The 19,661-nt window shown below is 44.2% G+C and overlaps 1 protein-coding gene across 2 annotated transcripts in view; it reads right to left on the bottom strand.

Moving 5' to 3' along the window:
• The window catches only part of LOC144139377 (hemocytin-like), a 224,618-nt gene that overhangs the window by 64,870 nt on the left and 140,087 nt on the right, over positions 1–19,661 (bottom strand). For both annotated transcript variants that reach the window (XM_077671743.1, XM_077671748.1), the window contains 8 exons: positions 18,941–19,131; positions 16,446–16,587; positions 12,741–12,785; positions 10,550–10,704; positions 8,496–8,642; positions 6,461–6,605; positions 3,972–4,190; positions 442–483 (listed from right to left, as the gene is read on the bottom strand). In XM_077671743.1, the coding sequence (XP_077527869.1) occupies positions 442–483; positions 3,972–4,190; positions 6,461–6,605; positions 8,496–8,642; positions 10,550–10,704; positions 12,741–12,785; positions 16,446–16,587; positions 18,941–19,131 (1,086 nt within the window). The remainder of the gene's footprint in view (positions 1–441; positions 484–3,971; positions 4,191–6,460; positions 6,606–8,495; positions 8,643–10,549; positions 10,705–12,740; positions 12,786–16,445; positions 16,588–18,940; positions 19,132–19,661) is intronic.

Raw genomic sequence — 19,661 nt, 5'->3', positions numbered from 1 at the left:
ACTGGCTTATCCTGATTTTGCCTTTGTTGAAATTATACTTTTTTCCCACCTTTAATTAAAATACTGCTCTGATTAGCGTAGAATTTAAAAGAGGAAACTGTTTTTTATGCCACCGAAACTGTCCGACTTGTAGATTATTTTAATCCCTACAAGCGTCTGTTCTCATTAGCAAAGCGAGAGTCTTGTGATTGTTTAACAAAAGGCTAATCGACTTCAGAAGAAATTATTCTCCCCATGGAGGAAAAAAAAAGCAAAATACTAGCTTCATGGACACGAAATCTTCCATATTGCAGTCCTAATATTAACTCCAATTCACAAAGTTTTATTTGGAACCAAGAGCAAATGCAGATGACTACATCCCAGCTCCCCCTCACACGATTCGAAAACGAAACATTAAAGGGTACCCTTTGACTAATTTGAAAGACACGATGTAGTACTCACCAGGGACCGTCGTGACATCGAGCAACCTCCCACCTTCTTGCTCTGCGAGAACATACACAAGTATACCAAAGATAAGTACCAAAAGGACAAAAGGAAGCCAGTGCATATATATATATATATATATATATATATATATATATATATATATATATATATATATATATATATATATATATATATATATATATATATATATATATATATATATATATATATATATATATATATATATATATATATATATATATATATATATATATATGTTTCGACCGGCCCCCGGTCGAAACGTTAGAATAACTGTTGTTATGTTTTTCAGTTTGACTTCTCTATCATATATATATATATATATATATATATATATATATATATATATATATATATATATATATATATATATATACAGAAAGAAATGCCGGCCGTCTACAACGCCAAACAAGGCATGGGAGAATGGTTAGACTATTTTTTACCGTTAGTGACATTACATTATTATTTTTTATTAATTGCGTGAGAAAGAAAGAAAGAAAAACACGCGCCCAGAGTGGGGACCGAACCCACGCCTTTAGATTAGATCTCGAATGCCTTAACAATTCGGCTATCTGGGTGATTGTGTTCTCCTTCACTTTCTGGGGTATTTATATTTACTATAACTGTATCTGACGCTTGAGGGTGGTAGCCAGCGCCACTCAGACTACACGGGGAGAAGGGGACCTTCTGTTTTTCTTTCTTTCTTTCTCACGCAATTAATAAAAAATAATGTAATGTCACTAACGATAAAAAATAGTCTAACCATTCCCCTATGCCTTGTTTGGCGTTGTAGACTGCCGGCATTTCTTTCTGTATTTCCTAACGAGCCCCTCATTTCCAAACCTTATATATATATATATATATATATATATATATATATATATATATATATATATATATATATATATATATATATATATATATATATATATATATATATATATATATATATATATATATATATATATATATATATATATATATATATATATATATATATATATATATATATATATATATATATATATATATATATATATATATATATATATATATATATATATATATATATATAAATATTTCTCCACTTTCTTTCTGTCTTTCCAAATTCTTTATCTGTTTTAATGTTTTAATGACCTACCACATCCTCCCCTTTGCTTTCCGAGGTTTTCTTGACTGCCAACACTTATTTCTGTCTTATTTTCAAAGAGCCCCTCATTGCCCATTCTGATTCGCTAGATGCATAGCGAGGGCCTCTTTTCTGGCAGTCTTGGTGCCATAGGGAGCTTAAGAGGGTTCAGCGCTGGCTACCACCCCCAAGTGCAGGAAACAAAAATACTTAACATAAATACCCCATAAAGTGGAGGGTGAAATAAGCCCCGCCGGTAGCGTAGTGGTCATCGCACCAGACGCGTATGCTTGAGGTCGTGGGTTGGGATCCCACCCGGCGGGCATTTTTTCCCCACTTTCTGTATATATATATATATATATATGTATATATAAATATATAGGACGAGAGAATGTCGTACTCACGAGAAAAGCAGTACCTGCGAAATAAACTAGTTACGTTTTGGCAAGTCAACTTTCCGTCATTAGAGTAAAATACAGTATTCTACTGACGAAGGCAATACCGGCGGCTGTACCTTACAGCCATTTCGCACGTAAAAAACCACTCATACACAAAAAGTAAGTTTATTGGACGTGATAGAGCGCACACGTTGGCTGAAATTTTGCCATTGCAATGGCCCGGAAAACTCTGCTGTCCATTTGGAAATAATTTTTAGAAGGCTGTAGCAAAGTATTCATCCTTTCTCCTCGAAATTTTTAAAAAGCGCTGCTGTTTTACGTTAGCAGGCATAGCATGGGTGTAGTGTATATTCCTGATAAGATGAAATTGGTGGAAAATAGTTAAGACAAACAAATAATTACACTGGCTTTAATCAGCTGGCACCGTGCAAAAATAAATACGTTTTAGCTGAACTTTTTAGGTGTCCTCGTTTGCACAGCCTCGTCGAGTACGGTTTACCTGGAATTTGCTGTTGATGTGACAGCAGACATTGCATATTCCCCCATAATTATTTTCGGCATTTTTACGAACTACAACCTAAAGTTAAGCCTGCTGTAGTGGACGCAAGCAAGTACCACGGAGAAGAGGGTCACCGCCACCCGAAAAAATAAACAGATGGATCTCTAGATCCATCTATTTTTTTTTTTTTTTGGGGGGGGGGGGGGTGGCAGTGACCGTAGTGGACTATGTCGAACTATACAAGAAAGGACGTTGGAGCATTCCACGCACTTTCAGGCAAAATTTCCAATTGCTTATTATTTATTCCCAAATAGAAAGGAAACGATTATATTATTGTCACAGAGGTACGAAATCCATTACGGTTTTTCGCGTTGGTGTACCTATTCAACCTGAAGATATGATAGTTCCTGAAACAAGGCGCCATCCCCACCCTCATGCCTCCTATTCCTTATGTGTAGACGCTCACGTTGCACACTGGTATAGAATAAATTTACTCTGTGAGCAGGAATCGGTGGGGGCAGAAAGGTCATCATTTAGTGATATCTTCTTTATTGCACAAGCCAGTGATATAAGAGAAGAGATGGAACGCTACGTTAAACTCATACATTAAGTGAACTACGTGTTACAATGCAACAAGCAGTGCCTTTCTTATTTCTCGTTACCAGGTTGCTTTTTTTTCATTGGCCACTAAAATGCCACCTCGTCTGTGTGGCAAATTTGGAAACAGGTAAGGCATATGTCCCACCGTTAAAGAGGTCAAACGATCACAAAAAATTGTTTTTATCTTTCTTCCCGGAATCCGGGCCGCCGGTGTTAATTTGGCTGCTATGAAATGTAATATTTTCTAATTATATAAAACCATTATGGAGTGTCCACTGCATGGAGGTCACCATAGCATCGTGGTGCTACTCACGATTTCAAGGGTTCGATTCCCGCTGATAGTATCCGAGTTTCCGGCGGAGGAAAACACGAAATTGCATTTGCTCCAGCATTTCGGAGTAGTTCAAAGAGCCCCATGCAATATGATTTGATCCACAGGCCTGCGCAGCGTAGTACGTCATAGTAACGGCGAAAAAAATTGAATACCAAGTGCTGCACGATGCTTGCAAACAAACAATTTGGTATGTCATCTCGATCTGTGGTCCCATTTTCAAGACTGCTGTGCGTGGAATTTAATTAACGGGATTACACCAGTCTTTCTCGCGTTTTACGTCTTCGTCCTGCTTCTGGTTCACCTCACCGATCTCTGTGAACCAAATCGTTCTCTCGAATTGACAATGCCAAAATATTAGAGCATCATCATCACGATCACAAGCGGAACACGCTTTTGTCAGAATCGATATACTTTAATAACTGCATTAGGAAAAGCAAAACTTTCCATATATATTATCGGAAAGAATGAAGCATTTCCCGTTCACATTGCCGAATAATTAATTGAAAAATATACTTTTTTGTAGAAAAGAAAGAGGGATAGGCTTACCACATCCGGCATTTTGTGGCCAGTCACAGACGAGCAGCTTCGGATTAAAATGCAGGTCTCCGGGACACCACTTATGGTGCGGCTCGTCGTTGGAACAGTGGTAGAAGCGGCGGCAGTTCTGTGCGTCCGGGAAGAGACCGTTTGGCTCTGGGCAGCGGAACTTCTCTTCCACTACGACTGGCGGTGGGGGCGACTGAGTCGTGGTCCTTTCTTCAATCCCTGCAAAACGAGATACCATTGCATTGCATTGGAAAACGCTGTTTTATTATCGCATTGAGTGCGACCGTAGGACGTGGGTGAACATCCTAGTCCGGTAGTCCACGCTGTGCTACGGTGGCCAGGGCGGGCGTAACAAGAAACTCCTGATACACGAGCTGGCCACTGCGCAGCAAGCTCTCGCACTGCTCAACGGTATGTGGGTGTGCAAACGCTCCGAATCCCGGGAATTCCTTACCACCGTGATGGAAGTGGAGCACCACTGGTTCCTAGGCTTCAGCAGACTGTGGACCAGCTCACTCATCTTATTCGACGCCGTCATGCACTCAAAGAAGAAGTCCCATGCAGAATTCTTCATGCCATTATAATCAGCAAAATCACTAAAGAGGCACCCTACGTGCCTCTCAAGACCAATGAGACCAACAAAATCTATATAATGATTAGCAAAGTCCACAAAACACCTCTTGGGCTACCAGTTTTCACATCAACACACTGCCTCCTCCAGCTGGCCTCGGCAACAGTCAGCATCAACGCCTTCGACTAACTGCTAAGGGGCGATATGTGCTCAGCACTTTGGGGTACTCCTTTCAGCCAACAATCGACACCCTCCAGCGCATGACAGCGATCCAACGAGCTTCCATACGGGTACTTCCAGTTCCAAAGCCCATGCACCCGACTTACAATGCTGGCAGCAGGCGACACCGCGCACGGCTTCCTAAAGCAAGGTATGCCACAGACCCCCAAGCATGCCGCACGGACACAGCGAGCTACCGCTTCCGACATGAACACGCGGCTGCGGTAGTCATGGCTAATGGCAGCACCCTGGCAGCAGCAACATTTCTTACCGGCTGTACGAGTACAGCTGAAGAAGCGACCATCGCCTTAGCGGTGGTACACGCCCCGACATCCAACGTTACCGCGCTCACCGACTCACAGGCAGCCTGCCGACGGTTTGCAACGGTAAACATCACCGGCCTTGCAGCTACCTTCCTCCAACAACGACCAGAAGTGCCACAGACTCGTATTGAATGGATCACGGCCCATACATCCCTAACTGGGGATTAGGTGGCGCATGCCACTGCTCGCGACCTTACCCACCGGGAATTACCAGAAGGGCAAGAATACGAACCACTTAGCGGTCCTGCACCCCCTCTCACGTAACTTCTCCGACATCCTACATCACTACCGAGCTTCCCGCAGAGCCATACCGCCCCCACATTCATCCCTAGGTGTGGGCGACTCACACATCTGGCGGCGACTCCACACCGATACTTACCACAACCACACCTTCCTACAATGGATTTCCCCTACCGCATACCCATACAGCTGCCCTTACTACTGCCCCGACACTCCAAATACAACAATTCGTCTGGTTTGGAGGTGCCCTTTCAACCCCCCACCCCAACGAGGTACCATCAACAAGGAAATTATTCATTGAGGGCCACCTTTTCTTTTCGTGGTTAAGCATGCACTGAATACCCTCTTTATGCATGCGCAACCAAACTAATCAAGGATGACTACTGCGACAGTGATCGCCTTCCAGCGGCGCTAACGCCTCTCCCGAAGGGCATCTAAAAGACTTTTTTCTCTCCCTCTCTCTCTCCTCTCTCCCCCCCCCCCCCCCCCTTTCTCTCCTCGCGCGCATTACAACGCGCAGGGGAAGCTCACGTCTTGAAATATATTGTGCACCACCAGCAACGCGGGGAAGCGTTGATACTTTGTTGGCGCAGCCTAGCTATTCCGCTTCTGCACCCGGCTGAGCGAAACTGCGTGTTTGCCTTACGTTGAAGCATGAACTACTCCCTATGTCTTACATTTAGGTGTGTGTTTTAATTAAGCTATGCGTATTTATGACTAACTATTATCCCGGTTCTGAGTACCATTGCGTCGTAGCGCGTGCGACTTCGGTCGGATTTGGCGTGTGGTCAAAGGCATACTGTATACGCTCACGCATAGCAACGTATATGCCATGCTTCCTCGAACGCCCGGCCCAATTGGTCGAAGCACCCATTTATACACACCGTAGCCTGTTCTTCTCGCGAAGCTTTTGTAAAAAGCGTACATTCGCCAGCCCGAACGGTAGCTTCTGTTCTTGGCAGTTGAGAAGCAGAAGCAACAAAGGACGACGCACAGAAAGTCCTCCGCACCGCTGCTGTCGCTGAACACGGGAGGAATCAGGGCACATGCTATGTGTGGTCTCATGAAAGCGGCATAGATGAGGTAGCCCGGAGTGGGAGAACACAAAGCAGCAAACCACGAAAAAGCAGCCTCACCAGGTGGTTCGCAACCTAGAACTTCCAGCTGAAGAGCTATCCAGTTGTTCCACGTGACCGGCACTATCCTCAGATAGCGTGCGCTGACCGGCTTCGGAAAGACGCGGGTCACCTGCGTGCTGGCGTCGAAGTTACCCGGAAACACCTGCATACAACCAAAGGCCGAGTTCACCCGTCAAAGAGCTAGGCCATGGCTGCTCTTTTTAAATGGAACTGAACGGTAATTGACTGAACTAAGTAAATAATAGATTTAGTGTAGGGATATTAATGTACGTTGAATGCAGCTGCAACATTCGCTTTTAGGCACCAAGATGTATAAAATATAAATAAAAGGGCAGTTTTCCGCTGATCCGCAACGGCTGCAGGCTATCCGAATATTGGAACGCTTTAAAGAGACCCTGCAACACTTTTTTAACTTTTTTTCTAAAACTAAATGCTTTCAGAAGGTACTCAACAAACACATCCGGTACTTAGAATAGGGGTCACCAACTACTTTAGCAAAAAAAAAAAAAAAATTACAGCTCTATTCCCAACGGATAACTTCGACACTTGCTCAAAATATTTTTATCTTTTTCCCGGTCTTCGCGTTCTTCGAGCGCTCGAATCACGTCATTAGAGCGGTGTAGCGGCTTCACCGGCTTCTTTTCTGTTGCAGCAATAAACGCATTCGGTAGCCACTTTAAAGAATCGTCAAACAAGCAAAGCAGACATGGAAGACGATCTGCTGCGACAAGCAAATCCCGCATTGCCGGTCCGTGCTGGCTATACCTATAGCTTCTAGTTAAAGCTAATGCTATAACTATTATAGCATTAGTTATAACTAATGATTCCAGGCGTGAAGGAAAGAGTGAAAGCATTTATCTAAAGCGTTGCAGAGTCCTTCTAGTTTCTTATATGTTTTTTTTTTTACCTCTCCGAATGTGAGACACATTACCCGCGGCGATGGATTAGTGGTGAACGCGTTGTGCTGCTGAGCCAAGGGACGGTGGTTGAGTTCAGGCGTCGGCGACCTTTTTTTGGTGGAAGCGAAAACGAAAACGTCAACGAAAACGTCAAACTGCGGCGCGTTTTATTACCCAGGTGTTGCTTCGTCGCGCAAAACCCCAACAATATGAATTTTGAATCTGAAACTACAGTCTATTCTTTTCTGGAGGTTCAGAGTCAGCACGCGCGGAGCGCTGTCAGTTTCATGAAAGGAGACGATCATAACTTTATTAAGATATCGCGTGTCCCTCTGGAGTAAGATTCCAGCGGAGGCCTTCCTCAGATCCCTGGAGAATGTATCTAGAAATCCCATCTTAAATTTGCTCCATCACAATACACAGCCTACAGGGTATTCGAACGAACTTTAAGCAGGATTTTCCAGACGTAAGACCTGTTGCCGCAGCGCTATTTCGTCACACATTTCTAAAATATCCCCTCCGATGCTGCCTATCTAGTACAATCACTCTCTAAGAAATCTCGGAAACAGGGGAGGCTACTTTCGACTTAATACGTGCAACATTTTCCAAAGGTCTCCACCATTTGACGGAAACAAAAGTAGGTGTTGCTATTATTATTACAATCTCGACGGTACGGCAGCGTCGGGGGGCCCTCGTAGCGATGCACCATCGCAATGTCGGAGCATCATCAGCACAGCTGCACTGTATTTTCGGATTATAGGTTATAACATTCATACGCCCGTTTCTATTTCGCCCTGCTGCGAATCGCTACAGCCTGCCGCTCTTTCAGCTCAAACATTTGCACTACGCAAATGTATATATTGTACTGTAGGGAATAATCGAGCAGTTCCTGTGGAATCCCTAATATCTCTACATAATGAGGCATACTTTTAATAACTATAATCCCTATTTTTGTATTTTGAAACAAGGTCATCTACAGTGCTCGAGTCATAACGCTGAAATACGAGAAGCCGGGAAAAGCCCAACCCTGAAAAGCACCATCCAAGCTTATTTCAACAATAAACTATGAAAACACAAAGGCTCAAGGCTCAATCAGCTCAAGGCGGCCGTCTAAGGAATGACGGGTAGCTCACCAAGTCGTCACCGTTGGCGTCCTTGATGGTGCTCCAGCGGTGTGCGTTGTTGCTGTACTGCACCATGTACGAAGTCACCCACTGCGACGCAACCGGCCGACCCTGGGTCACCACGGCGGTGATGTTGCGGATCTCGCCAAAGTCCACCTGCGGGAGCAAGCAGGCAGAACGTCGCCCTGAGCATCCGCTTTGCATCGCTGTACTTGGGACACTGAAAGTTCCACTTTCAGCTTACACTCAAGGGCCAGCATAGTGGCCTTTGTGATTTATTGATTAAGACAATTTCAAAAGGATAATATTAGATATTTATGAGGTTCGAGGACAAACGATAAGAAGAAGAAGAAAGTAACTTCATTTCCCACGCAACCCCAAGTCCAGAGCTCCCGGGGATAGTCGACAGGGCCACCTCTGCGCGTTCAATCAGTGTCCTTCGCACTTCCGCGCTGGAGTCGCCCAGCCTTCCTTCTTATGAAGTGGAGGTAGAATTGGTTATGGGGAGATGTTTGGGTTTCTGTGTGCACTGCTCAGTGGCTAAGCTGTAACGTTACTGAACATTTGAATGTTTCTCAATGCTTGTTGCTTCTTAGTTTCTGCTCAAAAAGCGTCCTCCATGGCTGGAAAGGAGCTCAGTGAGTTATGACAGGCTAGTTCTTTCGAACTGAGCAAAGTTGTGTTTTCTCTTTATGACCCCTTAAAGTACAAAGGTGAGTAAGAAAGGCGCGAACACGTGAATATAGAGCCAATTCCTTTCTTCAATGTTTTCAAAAAATCACTTCTGCTGACGCATGGCCCCTGCTTCAAAGGTGCCCTACGAAAAAGAAAATCCCTCCCCCATCAGGTTTTATTATTTGAAGAATGTTACACCCCTAACTGCCTATGAAATCAAAGCTGGTTTAACCTGAGTGTTGGAAAGCGCGGTTCCTCCGGCCACCTTGGCAGCTCAAAGGGACCCTGCAACACTTCTCTCAACTTTTTCTGAAATCTTAAATGCTTGCAGAGCGCAGTCACCCAACACACCCAGTACTTAGATTAGGGGGTCGCAAAGTACCTCAGACAAAAATTACTGCTCGATGCCCATCAGATAATTCGTAAACTGGCTCAAAAGATTCTTTTCTCTTTCCCGGTCTTGACGTTCTTCGACGGCTCTAATTACGTCACTAAGGCCATGATGCGGCTGTTGGCCGGTTTCGCTTGAGTTGGAACAATGAACGCTTTTCAATAGCAACTTAAAAAAAAAACAAAGCAGAAATGGAAGGCGTATCTGGTGCGACGAGGAAATCACGCAGTGCCGCTCAGTGCTGGCGATAACTCTAGCTTGCGCAGTAGTTCCAGACGCGAAGGAAAAAGTGAAAGCGCTTATCGAAAGTGTTGTAAGGTTCGAAAATTGTCTGCGTAGAATTTGCTCTGAGGGGCAATACACAAAAATTTGGACGACGCTTCAGCTTCGCCTTTAGCTCGTGATCGCGATATTGTTATCGAGCGCTACTGACATTGCATTATCATTCTCTTGTCATGACACAACGCTCCTTCATTTGAAGATAAGCGTTTGACAAAGATCTGTCTGGTTGGGAAGTTAAGAAGAAATACAATTACGCACTCCAACCTCCCATTTCTACGACCCTCGCTAGCAGTGAAAAACTGATCATGACGATAATGTTTAGTCGTTTCCCCTTTGTAACAGGGTGATGTTACAACAGTAACTTTAGTAGCTTAGTAGTAATTGCGCCATGCATGCAATTCGCCTTCAAAATAAAAAAAAAAAGAAGTTTACCATTATTGTACTCCTGTGCTAGTCTGGCTCATTTTGCTCGGGTTCCTTCCTTGTTTCGTCTATACTTTTTCTCTGTTGGCACGTCATTTGTCGGGGCAGCCTCTTACGATCCCCGGGGTTGCAGTGGGCGCCGCAAGGTGGCGGTACGGGGTATTTCGCTCAAGCCGATTTGGCGCGCTCGGTCAACGCCGCCGAAGATGCCGCTTTTATGTGACACGACGCCCTTAACGCTATGAGTTAAAACGGTTGCTTCTTAACCCAGAACAGAACCTCGAGAGCAAACCTGCAGATATTGGTGTTTGTCAGCGACTCCGGCGACCCAGCCTTGTCCGCCCAGCCTTCCCTCGTTGGCATCGTGCTGCTCGTCCCGGTCGGACGAGGCATGCAGTCGCTCTTCGCCGAGCAGACCGCTCTCCAGGCCCATCGGCTCCTGACAGACTGCGAGATCACATCAGCCCCACGGTTTTTTTTTTCTTGGCCCGCTACACTCGGTGAATGAAAATTGCGGAGCCCATGTCAAAACTTGTGAGCGTACCCGTAATTACGACCACAGTGAGACTAGCTTTCCTGCAAATCGGTCATCTTCCGTATAACCTCACAAGGACAAAAGAAATATGTTGATTCTTAGCATTTAAAATAAGCAGAAGTGCACATAACAAAACGAACCGCCCTGGCAATGTAGATTCACAAATCTTCGTTTGTTAGTATAGTTTTAGCTGGGGTATACATACTCACCTTATATGGATAAGCCCACAGAGCGCATTAGCTTTTGGGGCATCTCTATCACCGCAGAATTACTAAACAGCAATTTTTGTAACTGCGGGTTGTATCCCTTGATTGCATTAATGTGCTCAATCGCGTCCTACAAGACTACAGCTTCAAGGGCGATTCGTTGCTGCAGAGCTGCTGCCTTTGTCTCATCTAGGTTTGGAGGGGAATTGAAAGTCCAAACTATGTCCTTTTTTATCCAGTTTTCAATTGTTTGAAGTCCCCTTAATGAGCAAAGCTTTTAAAGTTACACGGCTCCCTAACGCCGACTAATTTTAAATAATTCTTAAAGGAAGCGACCGATTTTGCTAATGACCTAATCATATCCGACCTTCGAACAAGATCAAACCTATGCACTAATAAAAAGCAAATGTAGTAGTATGATCAATGTACATGGATGATTACGAATGCGGGCTGGACGTTGTAAAGGGTAGCGGTGACTTTCTGTCTCGTCCAAATGACATGTCACTAAATCATCACCAGTACGTGCAATCAAATTGCGCGCTGAGCATTTGCTTGCATAAAATCTGAAACGTTGTAACTAACAGTTTTAAAAACAGGGACTGTTATAAACAAATTTCATTGCATCTGAACTGTTCGTTGACAAAGCAAAACCAGTGGTATGTCGGCCGAATACCCTCGGTAACAGGACAAAACAGGCGGTTTTTGTTACGACCCCCTACGTAAACATTGCTACATGCCCGCACGTTTGTTAACTTTTTTTCTTCTAGTCGGTTCAAACGTGGTGGTTACAAAAAAACCTGAATATAAAATTAAGATAACCTGACATTAAGTATAAAGTCGTTTCTTCGTCACAAACTAGCGCTTTCCAGGATCAATAGACCCCATAATCTTAGCTATTCGGCTCTAACGGTATGGTGTCCATCATATTGTATTTTATTTTTCGCTTCTGCCCCATAATATTTTATCGCTCCCGCGAATCCACTCCCGGAAAGCTATTTATGTGACAAATTTTTCGGCGACTCTGGAGTTGAAAAACCACACATTGAGAGGAATAAAAGGTCTCAGATGTTTCAGAACAAGGAGGGGTCACCTAGGACATCCGTGTCAATGAAAAAAAAAATCTACAAGTGATGGAGGAGGGTGGCTGACTTGCGTTTGCGTGGAAGCGTTGAGACTTTAGGAGCAACAAGCCACTGCAGTTATTTGCACAAATTCGGCTTCGTCATTTGGCTAACTTGTGCTTTGCCCTCCGTTGCTCTCAAATTGCCGTGTTAAGGGGCGTAATTACGTCCTTACCTTTGAGTGGAAAAATGTTGCTCTTGTAAAGTATTGCAAGCCATTGATAAACCATATCACATCGACGTAGGGAAGATAGTAAGGCAGGAAAAAAATCAAACTTTTTAGACGGCCCGACAAACTCCGCGCACGTTGTAGAAGTTGTATTGCTGAACAAACTCGATTGCAGTTTTAAAAGTTACGCTGTTATCATACGTTTAACGATCTGTGCAATGCTCATTAGGCGAGCCAGGGTTGATTTTTTTTTTTTTTTTGTGACAACCCCATACGGTAAGGAGAACTAACAAGAGCTTACAAGTTGGCGCATTGAGTGGCATTGTGTGGGACACATGTTGGCAATATATCAGAAATGTAATTATGGCAATACAGTTTCGTGTTTTTCAGTCAAAACAGACCAATTACCACCCATACAAAATCATCAAGCAATGCCGTAAAGATATACTCACTGCTCATGGAGCCAGGTTTCAAAGTAGGCCCGGGAGAACTCGTCTCTGCAATATTAGAAGCAAAATAAAAAGTTTCTATAGTAAATGCAGAAAGAAAATTTCACAAGTACAGTAATTGTTACAATTACTCGAGAAAAGAAGCGTTTGTATTAGTTACATAATCGAAATGAAACAGTTGCGCAGAGTTTTATCTTGACAGAGCAATTTCTAAAGGAGGATTCGTATTCACGTTTACGTCATTTGTACTGTATGCTTACAGGCTAGCACACACAACAAAAAAAGTGATTGTTATTATTTAGAGAATAGCAAAAATTTCTCCGTGTATGATAATTATATTTTAGTCAGAATTTACCTGTCATTATAGAATACCGAAAGCAATGATTTTTTACCTGTGGGTGACAACGTTTATTCAAACTAATACCGCATGCCACTGCAGGATGCAGAATATAAAATAAGAAGCCTGCACGCTGTGAATATATGATTGGTAAACGTAAGACCAATGACGTCTGGCGAAAGCGAATTTAAAATGTACAGTCAGCCGTGCGAGTTGTTTGGTCACGTTGTTAACGGGACTCCGCAACACTTCCGGTAAACGCTTTCACTCTTTCCTTCGCGTCTGGAATCAGTGCGAACGCTATATAGTTATCGCCAGTACGGACCAGCACTGCGTGATTTGTTCGTCGCAGCGGATTCGCCTTTCGTTTCTGCTTTGCTTTTGTGACTTTCTTTTTAAAGGGACCCTGCAATGCTTTCGATAAGGCTTTCACTCTTTTCTTCGCATCTGGAACCACTGCGAAAGATTTAGTTATTGCCAGCACGGAGTGGCACTGCGTGATTTGCTCGTCGCACCAGATAGCCTTCTATTTCTACTTTGTCCTTGTGGCTTTTTTTTTAATTTGCTATCGAAAAGCCTTCATTGCTGCAACTGAAGGAAAACCGGCCAACAGCCGCTACACGGCCTTAGTGACGTAATTCGACCCGTCGAAGAACGTCAAGACCGGGAAAGATAGAAAATCCTTTTGAGCGAGTTTACAGGTTATCTGGTGGGGATAGGGCAGTAATTTTTGGCTGAGGTACTTTTCGACCCCCTAATCTAAGTACTGGGTGTGTTGGGTGACTGCGCTCTGCAAGCATTTAAGATTTCAGAAAAAGTTGAGAAAAGTTTTGCAGGGTTCCTTTAAAGTGGCTATCAAATGTCTGCATCGCTGCAAATGAAAGAAAGCCGGCCAATAGCTGTCACACCGCTGTAATGGCTTAATTTCAGCGGTCAAAGCACGCCAAGACCGGGAAAGAGAGAAAAATTTTTTGAGCAAGTTTCTAAGTTATCTGATGGACACAGAGCAGTAAATTTTGTCTGAGATACTTTATACCCCCTAATCTAAGTAGTAGATGTGTTGGTCGACTACGTTTGGCAAGCATTTAAGATTTTGAAAAAAGTTGAAAAAAGTGTTGCAGATGACGAGGCGAAGTAAAGAAGACACAAAGATAAACCAGCGCTGGCTGCCTGCTTCGTTTACTTTGAAGTAAATGAAACAAATATGCGTATGACACTCCGGCACTCGTGACCAACAATAGCCATCCGCAATTTTGTTATAAGCACATGAAAAAAAAAATTGCCCATTTGCGTACGATATTACCTGTAAGATAGAACCATCAAGGGATGTGCTCATGTGCACACTTACCTAAATGTTGCGTCAGATGATCATTAGGGTTGTGTAAAAATTAAAAATTTCAGTTACGGTACATGTATCGAGGATTCATTGGCACTTAACTTTAATTATGGTGCAATATGGCTCTTCAAGCACTATTCAACGTCAGTCCCGGCGGGTGCGATAGTTTGCAGAGGAACAAAAGCCGCTCGGCACGAAACTTCTTTTCTTTTGTGATTTCAGGCTATTGTAGACCGCTCGAGAATCGCATAACAAATTTTAATGCAGCAGTGGCGAACGCGAGCCCGGTGAAATTGTGAATAAGATGTTTCTGTTACGTAGGATGGCTTACACGGGCAGAACCCGTTGTTGTCTGAGGTCGGTTAGCGGAGCGTAAATTTAGAATTGAAGGCTATGGCTTAAGTTTTCATGTTTGGTACACTTAAGCGCGCGGATGCCGACCCCAATACAATTTCAGCATAATTCAGATGAGGTAGAAACATCATACAGTTAATAGCGGGCACAATGTTTTTACATTTAGAAGCAGGTGTATGAGTAGCTGTGTTTTGTGGCAAAAAAAAAATATCCACCCATGCTCAAAGCGAATAGCTTGGTTTCATTTGTAATAATGAATTCGCTAAATTGGGGATTATTGACCGCCAGTTAGTGCGCTGTGATGCGCTTTAGACAAAAGTTTGCAGTGGCTGGTGGGGTCTTTTCCTTACACCCTTTCCTCCTGCGCCCAATTTTAAAACATGTTGAAAATAACGAAAAAACTAGTGAAACCGTTAGCGAAACGGTCCCTAACATCGTTCAAATACACCTTATTGGCAACACTACGTCGTGCCATGTGCTTAGCCCAATTCATGGCCACGTGCCCTTGTTTGTTTCAGGCTGACGGGGCGCATCACGCGAGCGTACATCAGGTGCAGCAATATTCCAGCGACCCTTTATTTTTAGCGCAATTACAGTGACACACTGGTGTGCAAGCACCAATGCGCCAATTTCGTGTTCGTTGGTGATCAATACCAACACAACATTCTTGAGAAGTATAAGATAAAATAATCCGACACTCTAAGATATCCCCGTAGGGTGTCTTCCCCACAATGCGCAAGAATGATTAATTGAAGTGGCCTAGTGTTGAAATTAGGCGCATGACGTGGTCGAGCATTCAATTTATGGGAAAAAGGGCATCTGATGGTACATTGCGCAATGCAAAACGCCTTGCAAACCTCGCGTGTTGTCCCTGCGCACATGCATTTTTTTAGTCGCATCATATGTTCGGCTTCTTCATTATCCAAATGTGCACTCTAGGCCACTTCGATTTGTCAGCCTGAAGCATTGTGGTGAAGACGCCCTACGGGGACTGCTTAAAATGCAAGCCCACTGTTTTCGTTATTTGGTTTATATACGAGTTGTTCAGGGTACGTTGCGAGCAGAGGGGTTGCATTCGGAGCAATTCTATCCTATAATAACTTCTTTGAACACATTTACAATCCTATTAATATTATTGGCACATTTTATTACTTTTAAATTAATTTGTTCTGAATGTCGTGGTCACACTAACAATACTAGTCTTAAAAGTGTTCAGAGCATTGGTTTCTGCATGCCAAGTACATCTTCACAAACCATGCCAGCTTTGTGCGGGTTCCTGCTTGAAGCCGATTTGCCTGTTGGGGACCATTTAGTTGCACAATACCGCAGCAACACGAGGGCCTAATATTAAAAGCTGTTCTCTTCTGCCTATATATATTTTTTCAGTCTTTATGTCTAATACAACACAGATGCACTTCGTCCTTTTTTTTCTGCTGCTATATTTCTACCAACTTCTATCCCGTCAGGTTACTTTTAGTATTCTCTAGTATATTGTAACCCTGCGAAAAGGCTGCTGCTTAAGCAGTAAATCAACTTTCTCCGTAGTTAATTTATTATTTTTGTCTCGCTGTGAAACTAACCGACAGACAATTTTTTTATCATTTTCGCGCTGCTGTAATGCTTGCACTACGGCACGTACATCTTCAAGATTTCTAAGTTAATGCATAGAGCACAACCTCACCAATGGCACAGGCGAACAGTTCAAACTTGAGGGCCGGTTCTGAAACCCAGGTGCGAGGCTGGATACGAACAAAGCGAGCCTCGAGCGGTTCTTCGAAGTACTGAAGGTGCAGGGAACGGGCGTCGTGGTTGCCCCCAAGTGCCTGCCAATGAGGGAGCGAGTCGGTCAGTCAGTCAGTTTGTGAGACAGTCACTCCGCTCTCATCGTAGGCACTCAATGGTTTGCTGCAGCCGGTTTCACCTTCTGCGTTTCGCTAGCGTTACTAACGCGATTGTAAAACGTTTACGGAGGGTTTTGAGGAAACATACAGATATTACGGCAGCTACCTGCCGGGGAAAGTATCTCCTTTCTGCCTGAAAAAAAGGCGGACACCGCGCAGCTGATATCGTCTGCATTTCCAGTTGTTTACCTCTGGATACCCCGACGGAAGCGTCACTAATTAGCGGCTCGCAAAATATGAGCTGGCTGCATGAACTCGCCTATGACGCTCGCGATCCTCGTTGACTTCCCTCTAAGGCAGTCAACCGTGTTCTAAACTTGCTATTCCTGCACATTGGCTCGAAATAATTTCGGCGAGGTGTCGGCTGCAGGCTGCAGTGAAGGAATACTTTTGTTCACCAAAAAAGCCCTTAAAGGTTGACCTTCCTTCGCAAATTCTAAGATTCACTATTTAACGTTGCTTTTAAATTCATTTATAGTTGAGCCAAGTTCTTGTAGTTTTCTCAGTCTTATTCGTACATAGTTCGTATACAAGGCGAGCACATATCGTGTGCTGTGATCATTTTTGTGGGTCAAATCGCCTGCTTGTCGCCATCATTCACATCATTCATTGCGTTAGTGTGATTTATTATTTGGGCATATTGCAAGAAGCACGCTAATGGTCGAGGGAAGATATTTGCATTGGCGTGTGTTTGGGAAGGAGTCAGAATAAGTGCTCTTGGAACGTGACTTGTTTTGCTCGAAATGGTCTTGAAAACCGAAGCCCGTGTACAGTATTTAAGAATAAATTAGCGTAGTTGAAAACCAGGCACGTTGAACGCACATTATGTGGGAATTCCAGGATAAACCAGCGTGCAAGACACACCTACACCTATGAACACCAAGCACATAAAGCATTGGGAAACCCTGCTGCGCAGCTCTGATTCCGTACTCCAACTAAGCTTTCGCGGAAAAGGGAGCCCAAAGCTCTTTACTTCTCGGCAAATAAAGTTTTCTCCCTCTCTCTCTCTCACGCGCACGGATGTATGAGCCCAGGCACACAGACTGTACACACGTGCTCTTACATATCGAACACCAAAGTGCGGATGGTAGCTGAGATCAAGAGGCAGATTCTGCGCTCCGAGAGGGGATAGCTTAAGCATAAAGGGGTGTCGCAGTGAGGTTATCACGTGCCACAAATGTCACGCTACTCGATCTCATATGCCACACCGTCCAACACTTCGATCCTTATTTTGTATGCCTAATAAACAAAGACATTAGAATCAAACGACAAGCGCTACCCGACAATATAGTATGATGCACTGAACACGCAGATTTTCAAAAAAAAAAATTGCACGACCATGACCACAACAACGGACACCAATGCTGAATCATACGCCTTGCTAGTTTGCACCTCTGTAATCGGTCTTGCTTGTCTTTTAGGTGCGGAGCACCTTAGGACCTCACAATGTCCGTCCGCGTCCCTGCGCATAGCACTTCAATCGCAAAAAATCACACAGGCACCGGCAGGATTCAAGCCTGTGTCGGGCACACCAGACAGAGTTAGTGTCAGTTGTCTTACCCATTGGGCTACGACCGTGAGTTAGTACCTGAGAGTCACACGGCTTACTCCCTCGCCTGTAACGGTGCGGAGAACCTTAGGACCTCCCAATGTCCGTCCGCGTCCACCCGTGCGCACACCACCATCAAGCGAAAATCAAGCGAAGTTCGATTTGAGGCGTGAGTTGCAGTTTCATTAAGGAATAATCGAGGTGCAAGTCACGGCTCAAATCGAATGACGGTCGGGGCGCACATCGGATGTCACTCGGGGCGCAACTTGGGTGTCATTTCGAGTCCCCGTACTCCGCACCCTCGCCATCATCCACGGAGTGGAGATGCCGCCATTTTTTATCTTATACTTATTCATTGTCTTTGCTATCTGTATTTGCCCCCCCCCCCCCTTAGTAATGCCTTCGGGCCCTTACGGAACTAATAAATGAAATGAAATGAAATCAGAAAGACGACACATGGCGCGTTAGCGTATCAAATTGCCACAGATCCCGACTTTTTCGCAATATAGAGCCATCATCTGAACAGGAGCGCCCCTCTTTCTTCATACGGCGATGCCGAGTTGTTATTTGACTGGTGACGAGCATGGCGTGTGACTTAACGAGCAAAGACGCATGAACTTGTGGAGGCTACTCAACATAGGTTTACAGCAAGAAACAAGATTGAACCACTGTGGCGCCGCAACAAACCACTCCATAAATTTCTCGAAACGTGTGTATCGCGCGTACCTTGGGTGATCCGTCGGGGTTCGACAGCTGGCTGTAGGCGACACCGTCCTGACTATAGAGGAGGACGAAAGAGGTCACCCAGGCGCCACGTCCGGGATCCCCTTTGGTTTCGATGCCGTACAGGGGCACAACTTTGCCGATGTCCACCTCAATGAATTCATCGCTCCCTGGGTTGGGAACCCACGAACCAACTGCGAGAAAGAACAGAAAATGATCGAGACTGAGCAACGTAGTTATTTAAGCAATCAGCAGCAGGCGTTTGCAACTACAATAGCCGGGTTTAATACTTCGGGCAAACCATTGCTTCGCCTGTATCCTTGGTTTGTCCTGTCTGTCATGTCCTTTTCAGATTTACAATATTTCATGATTTTACCCGGTCAAAACTCATAAAATGCAACGAGTTATAATCTGCCCGAAAAGCACCTTTGCTGGGCCACTGGTGGGGGAGGGGGGGGGGGGGAGTGATTTTTTCTTTTTTATCTAGCAATAGCCGCGTATTCCCTCCTATATGTGGCGAGGCGAAAGCTTCTTTCCTCACTTTTATTGGACACAAAAATCCATCCTCCAAGAGGTGATTGTATTCCTAAAAAGGCAGGAGCTTTGCTAACCCTTTATACGAATGAGAGCTGCAAGAATGTCATCTTAACCAGTATATATAAGGATAACCTCCTCCGTGTGCACCGTTAAAAATTAGAATTAACTGATGAGAGATTCAAAGCTA

The sequence above is a fragment of the Haemaphysalis longicornis genome, unplaced genomic scaffold, assembly GCF_048455015.1.
Source record: "Haemaphysalis longicornis isolate Haplotype H1 unplaced genomic scaffold, Haemaphysalis longicornis Haplotype H1 scaffold_1, whole genome shotgun sequence".
Lineage (NCBI taxonomy): Eukaryota > Metazoa > Arthropoda > Arachnida > Ixodida > Ixodidae > Haemaphysalis > Haemaphysalis longicornis.
Note: the sequence above shows the minus strand (reverse complement) of the source record. Positions and strands in the feature narration are given on the sequence as shown.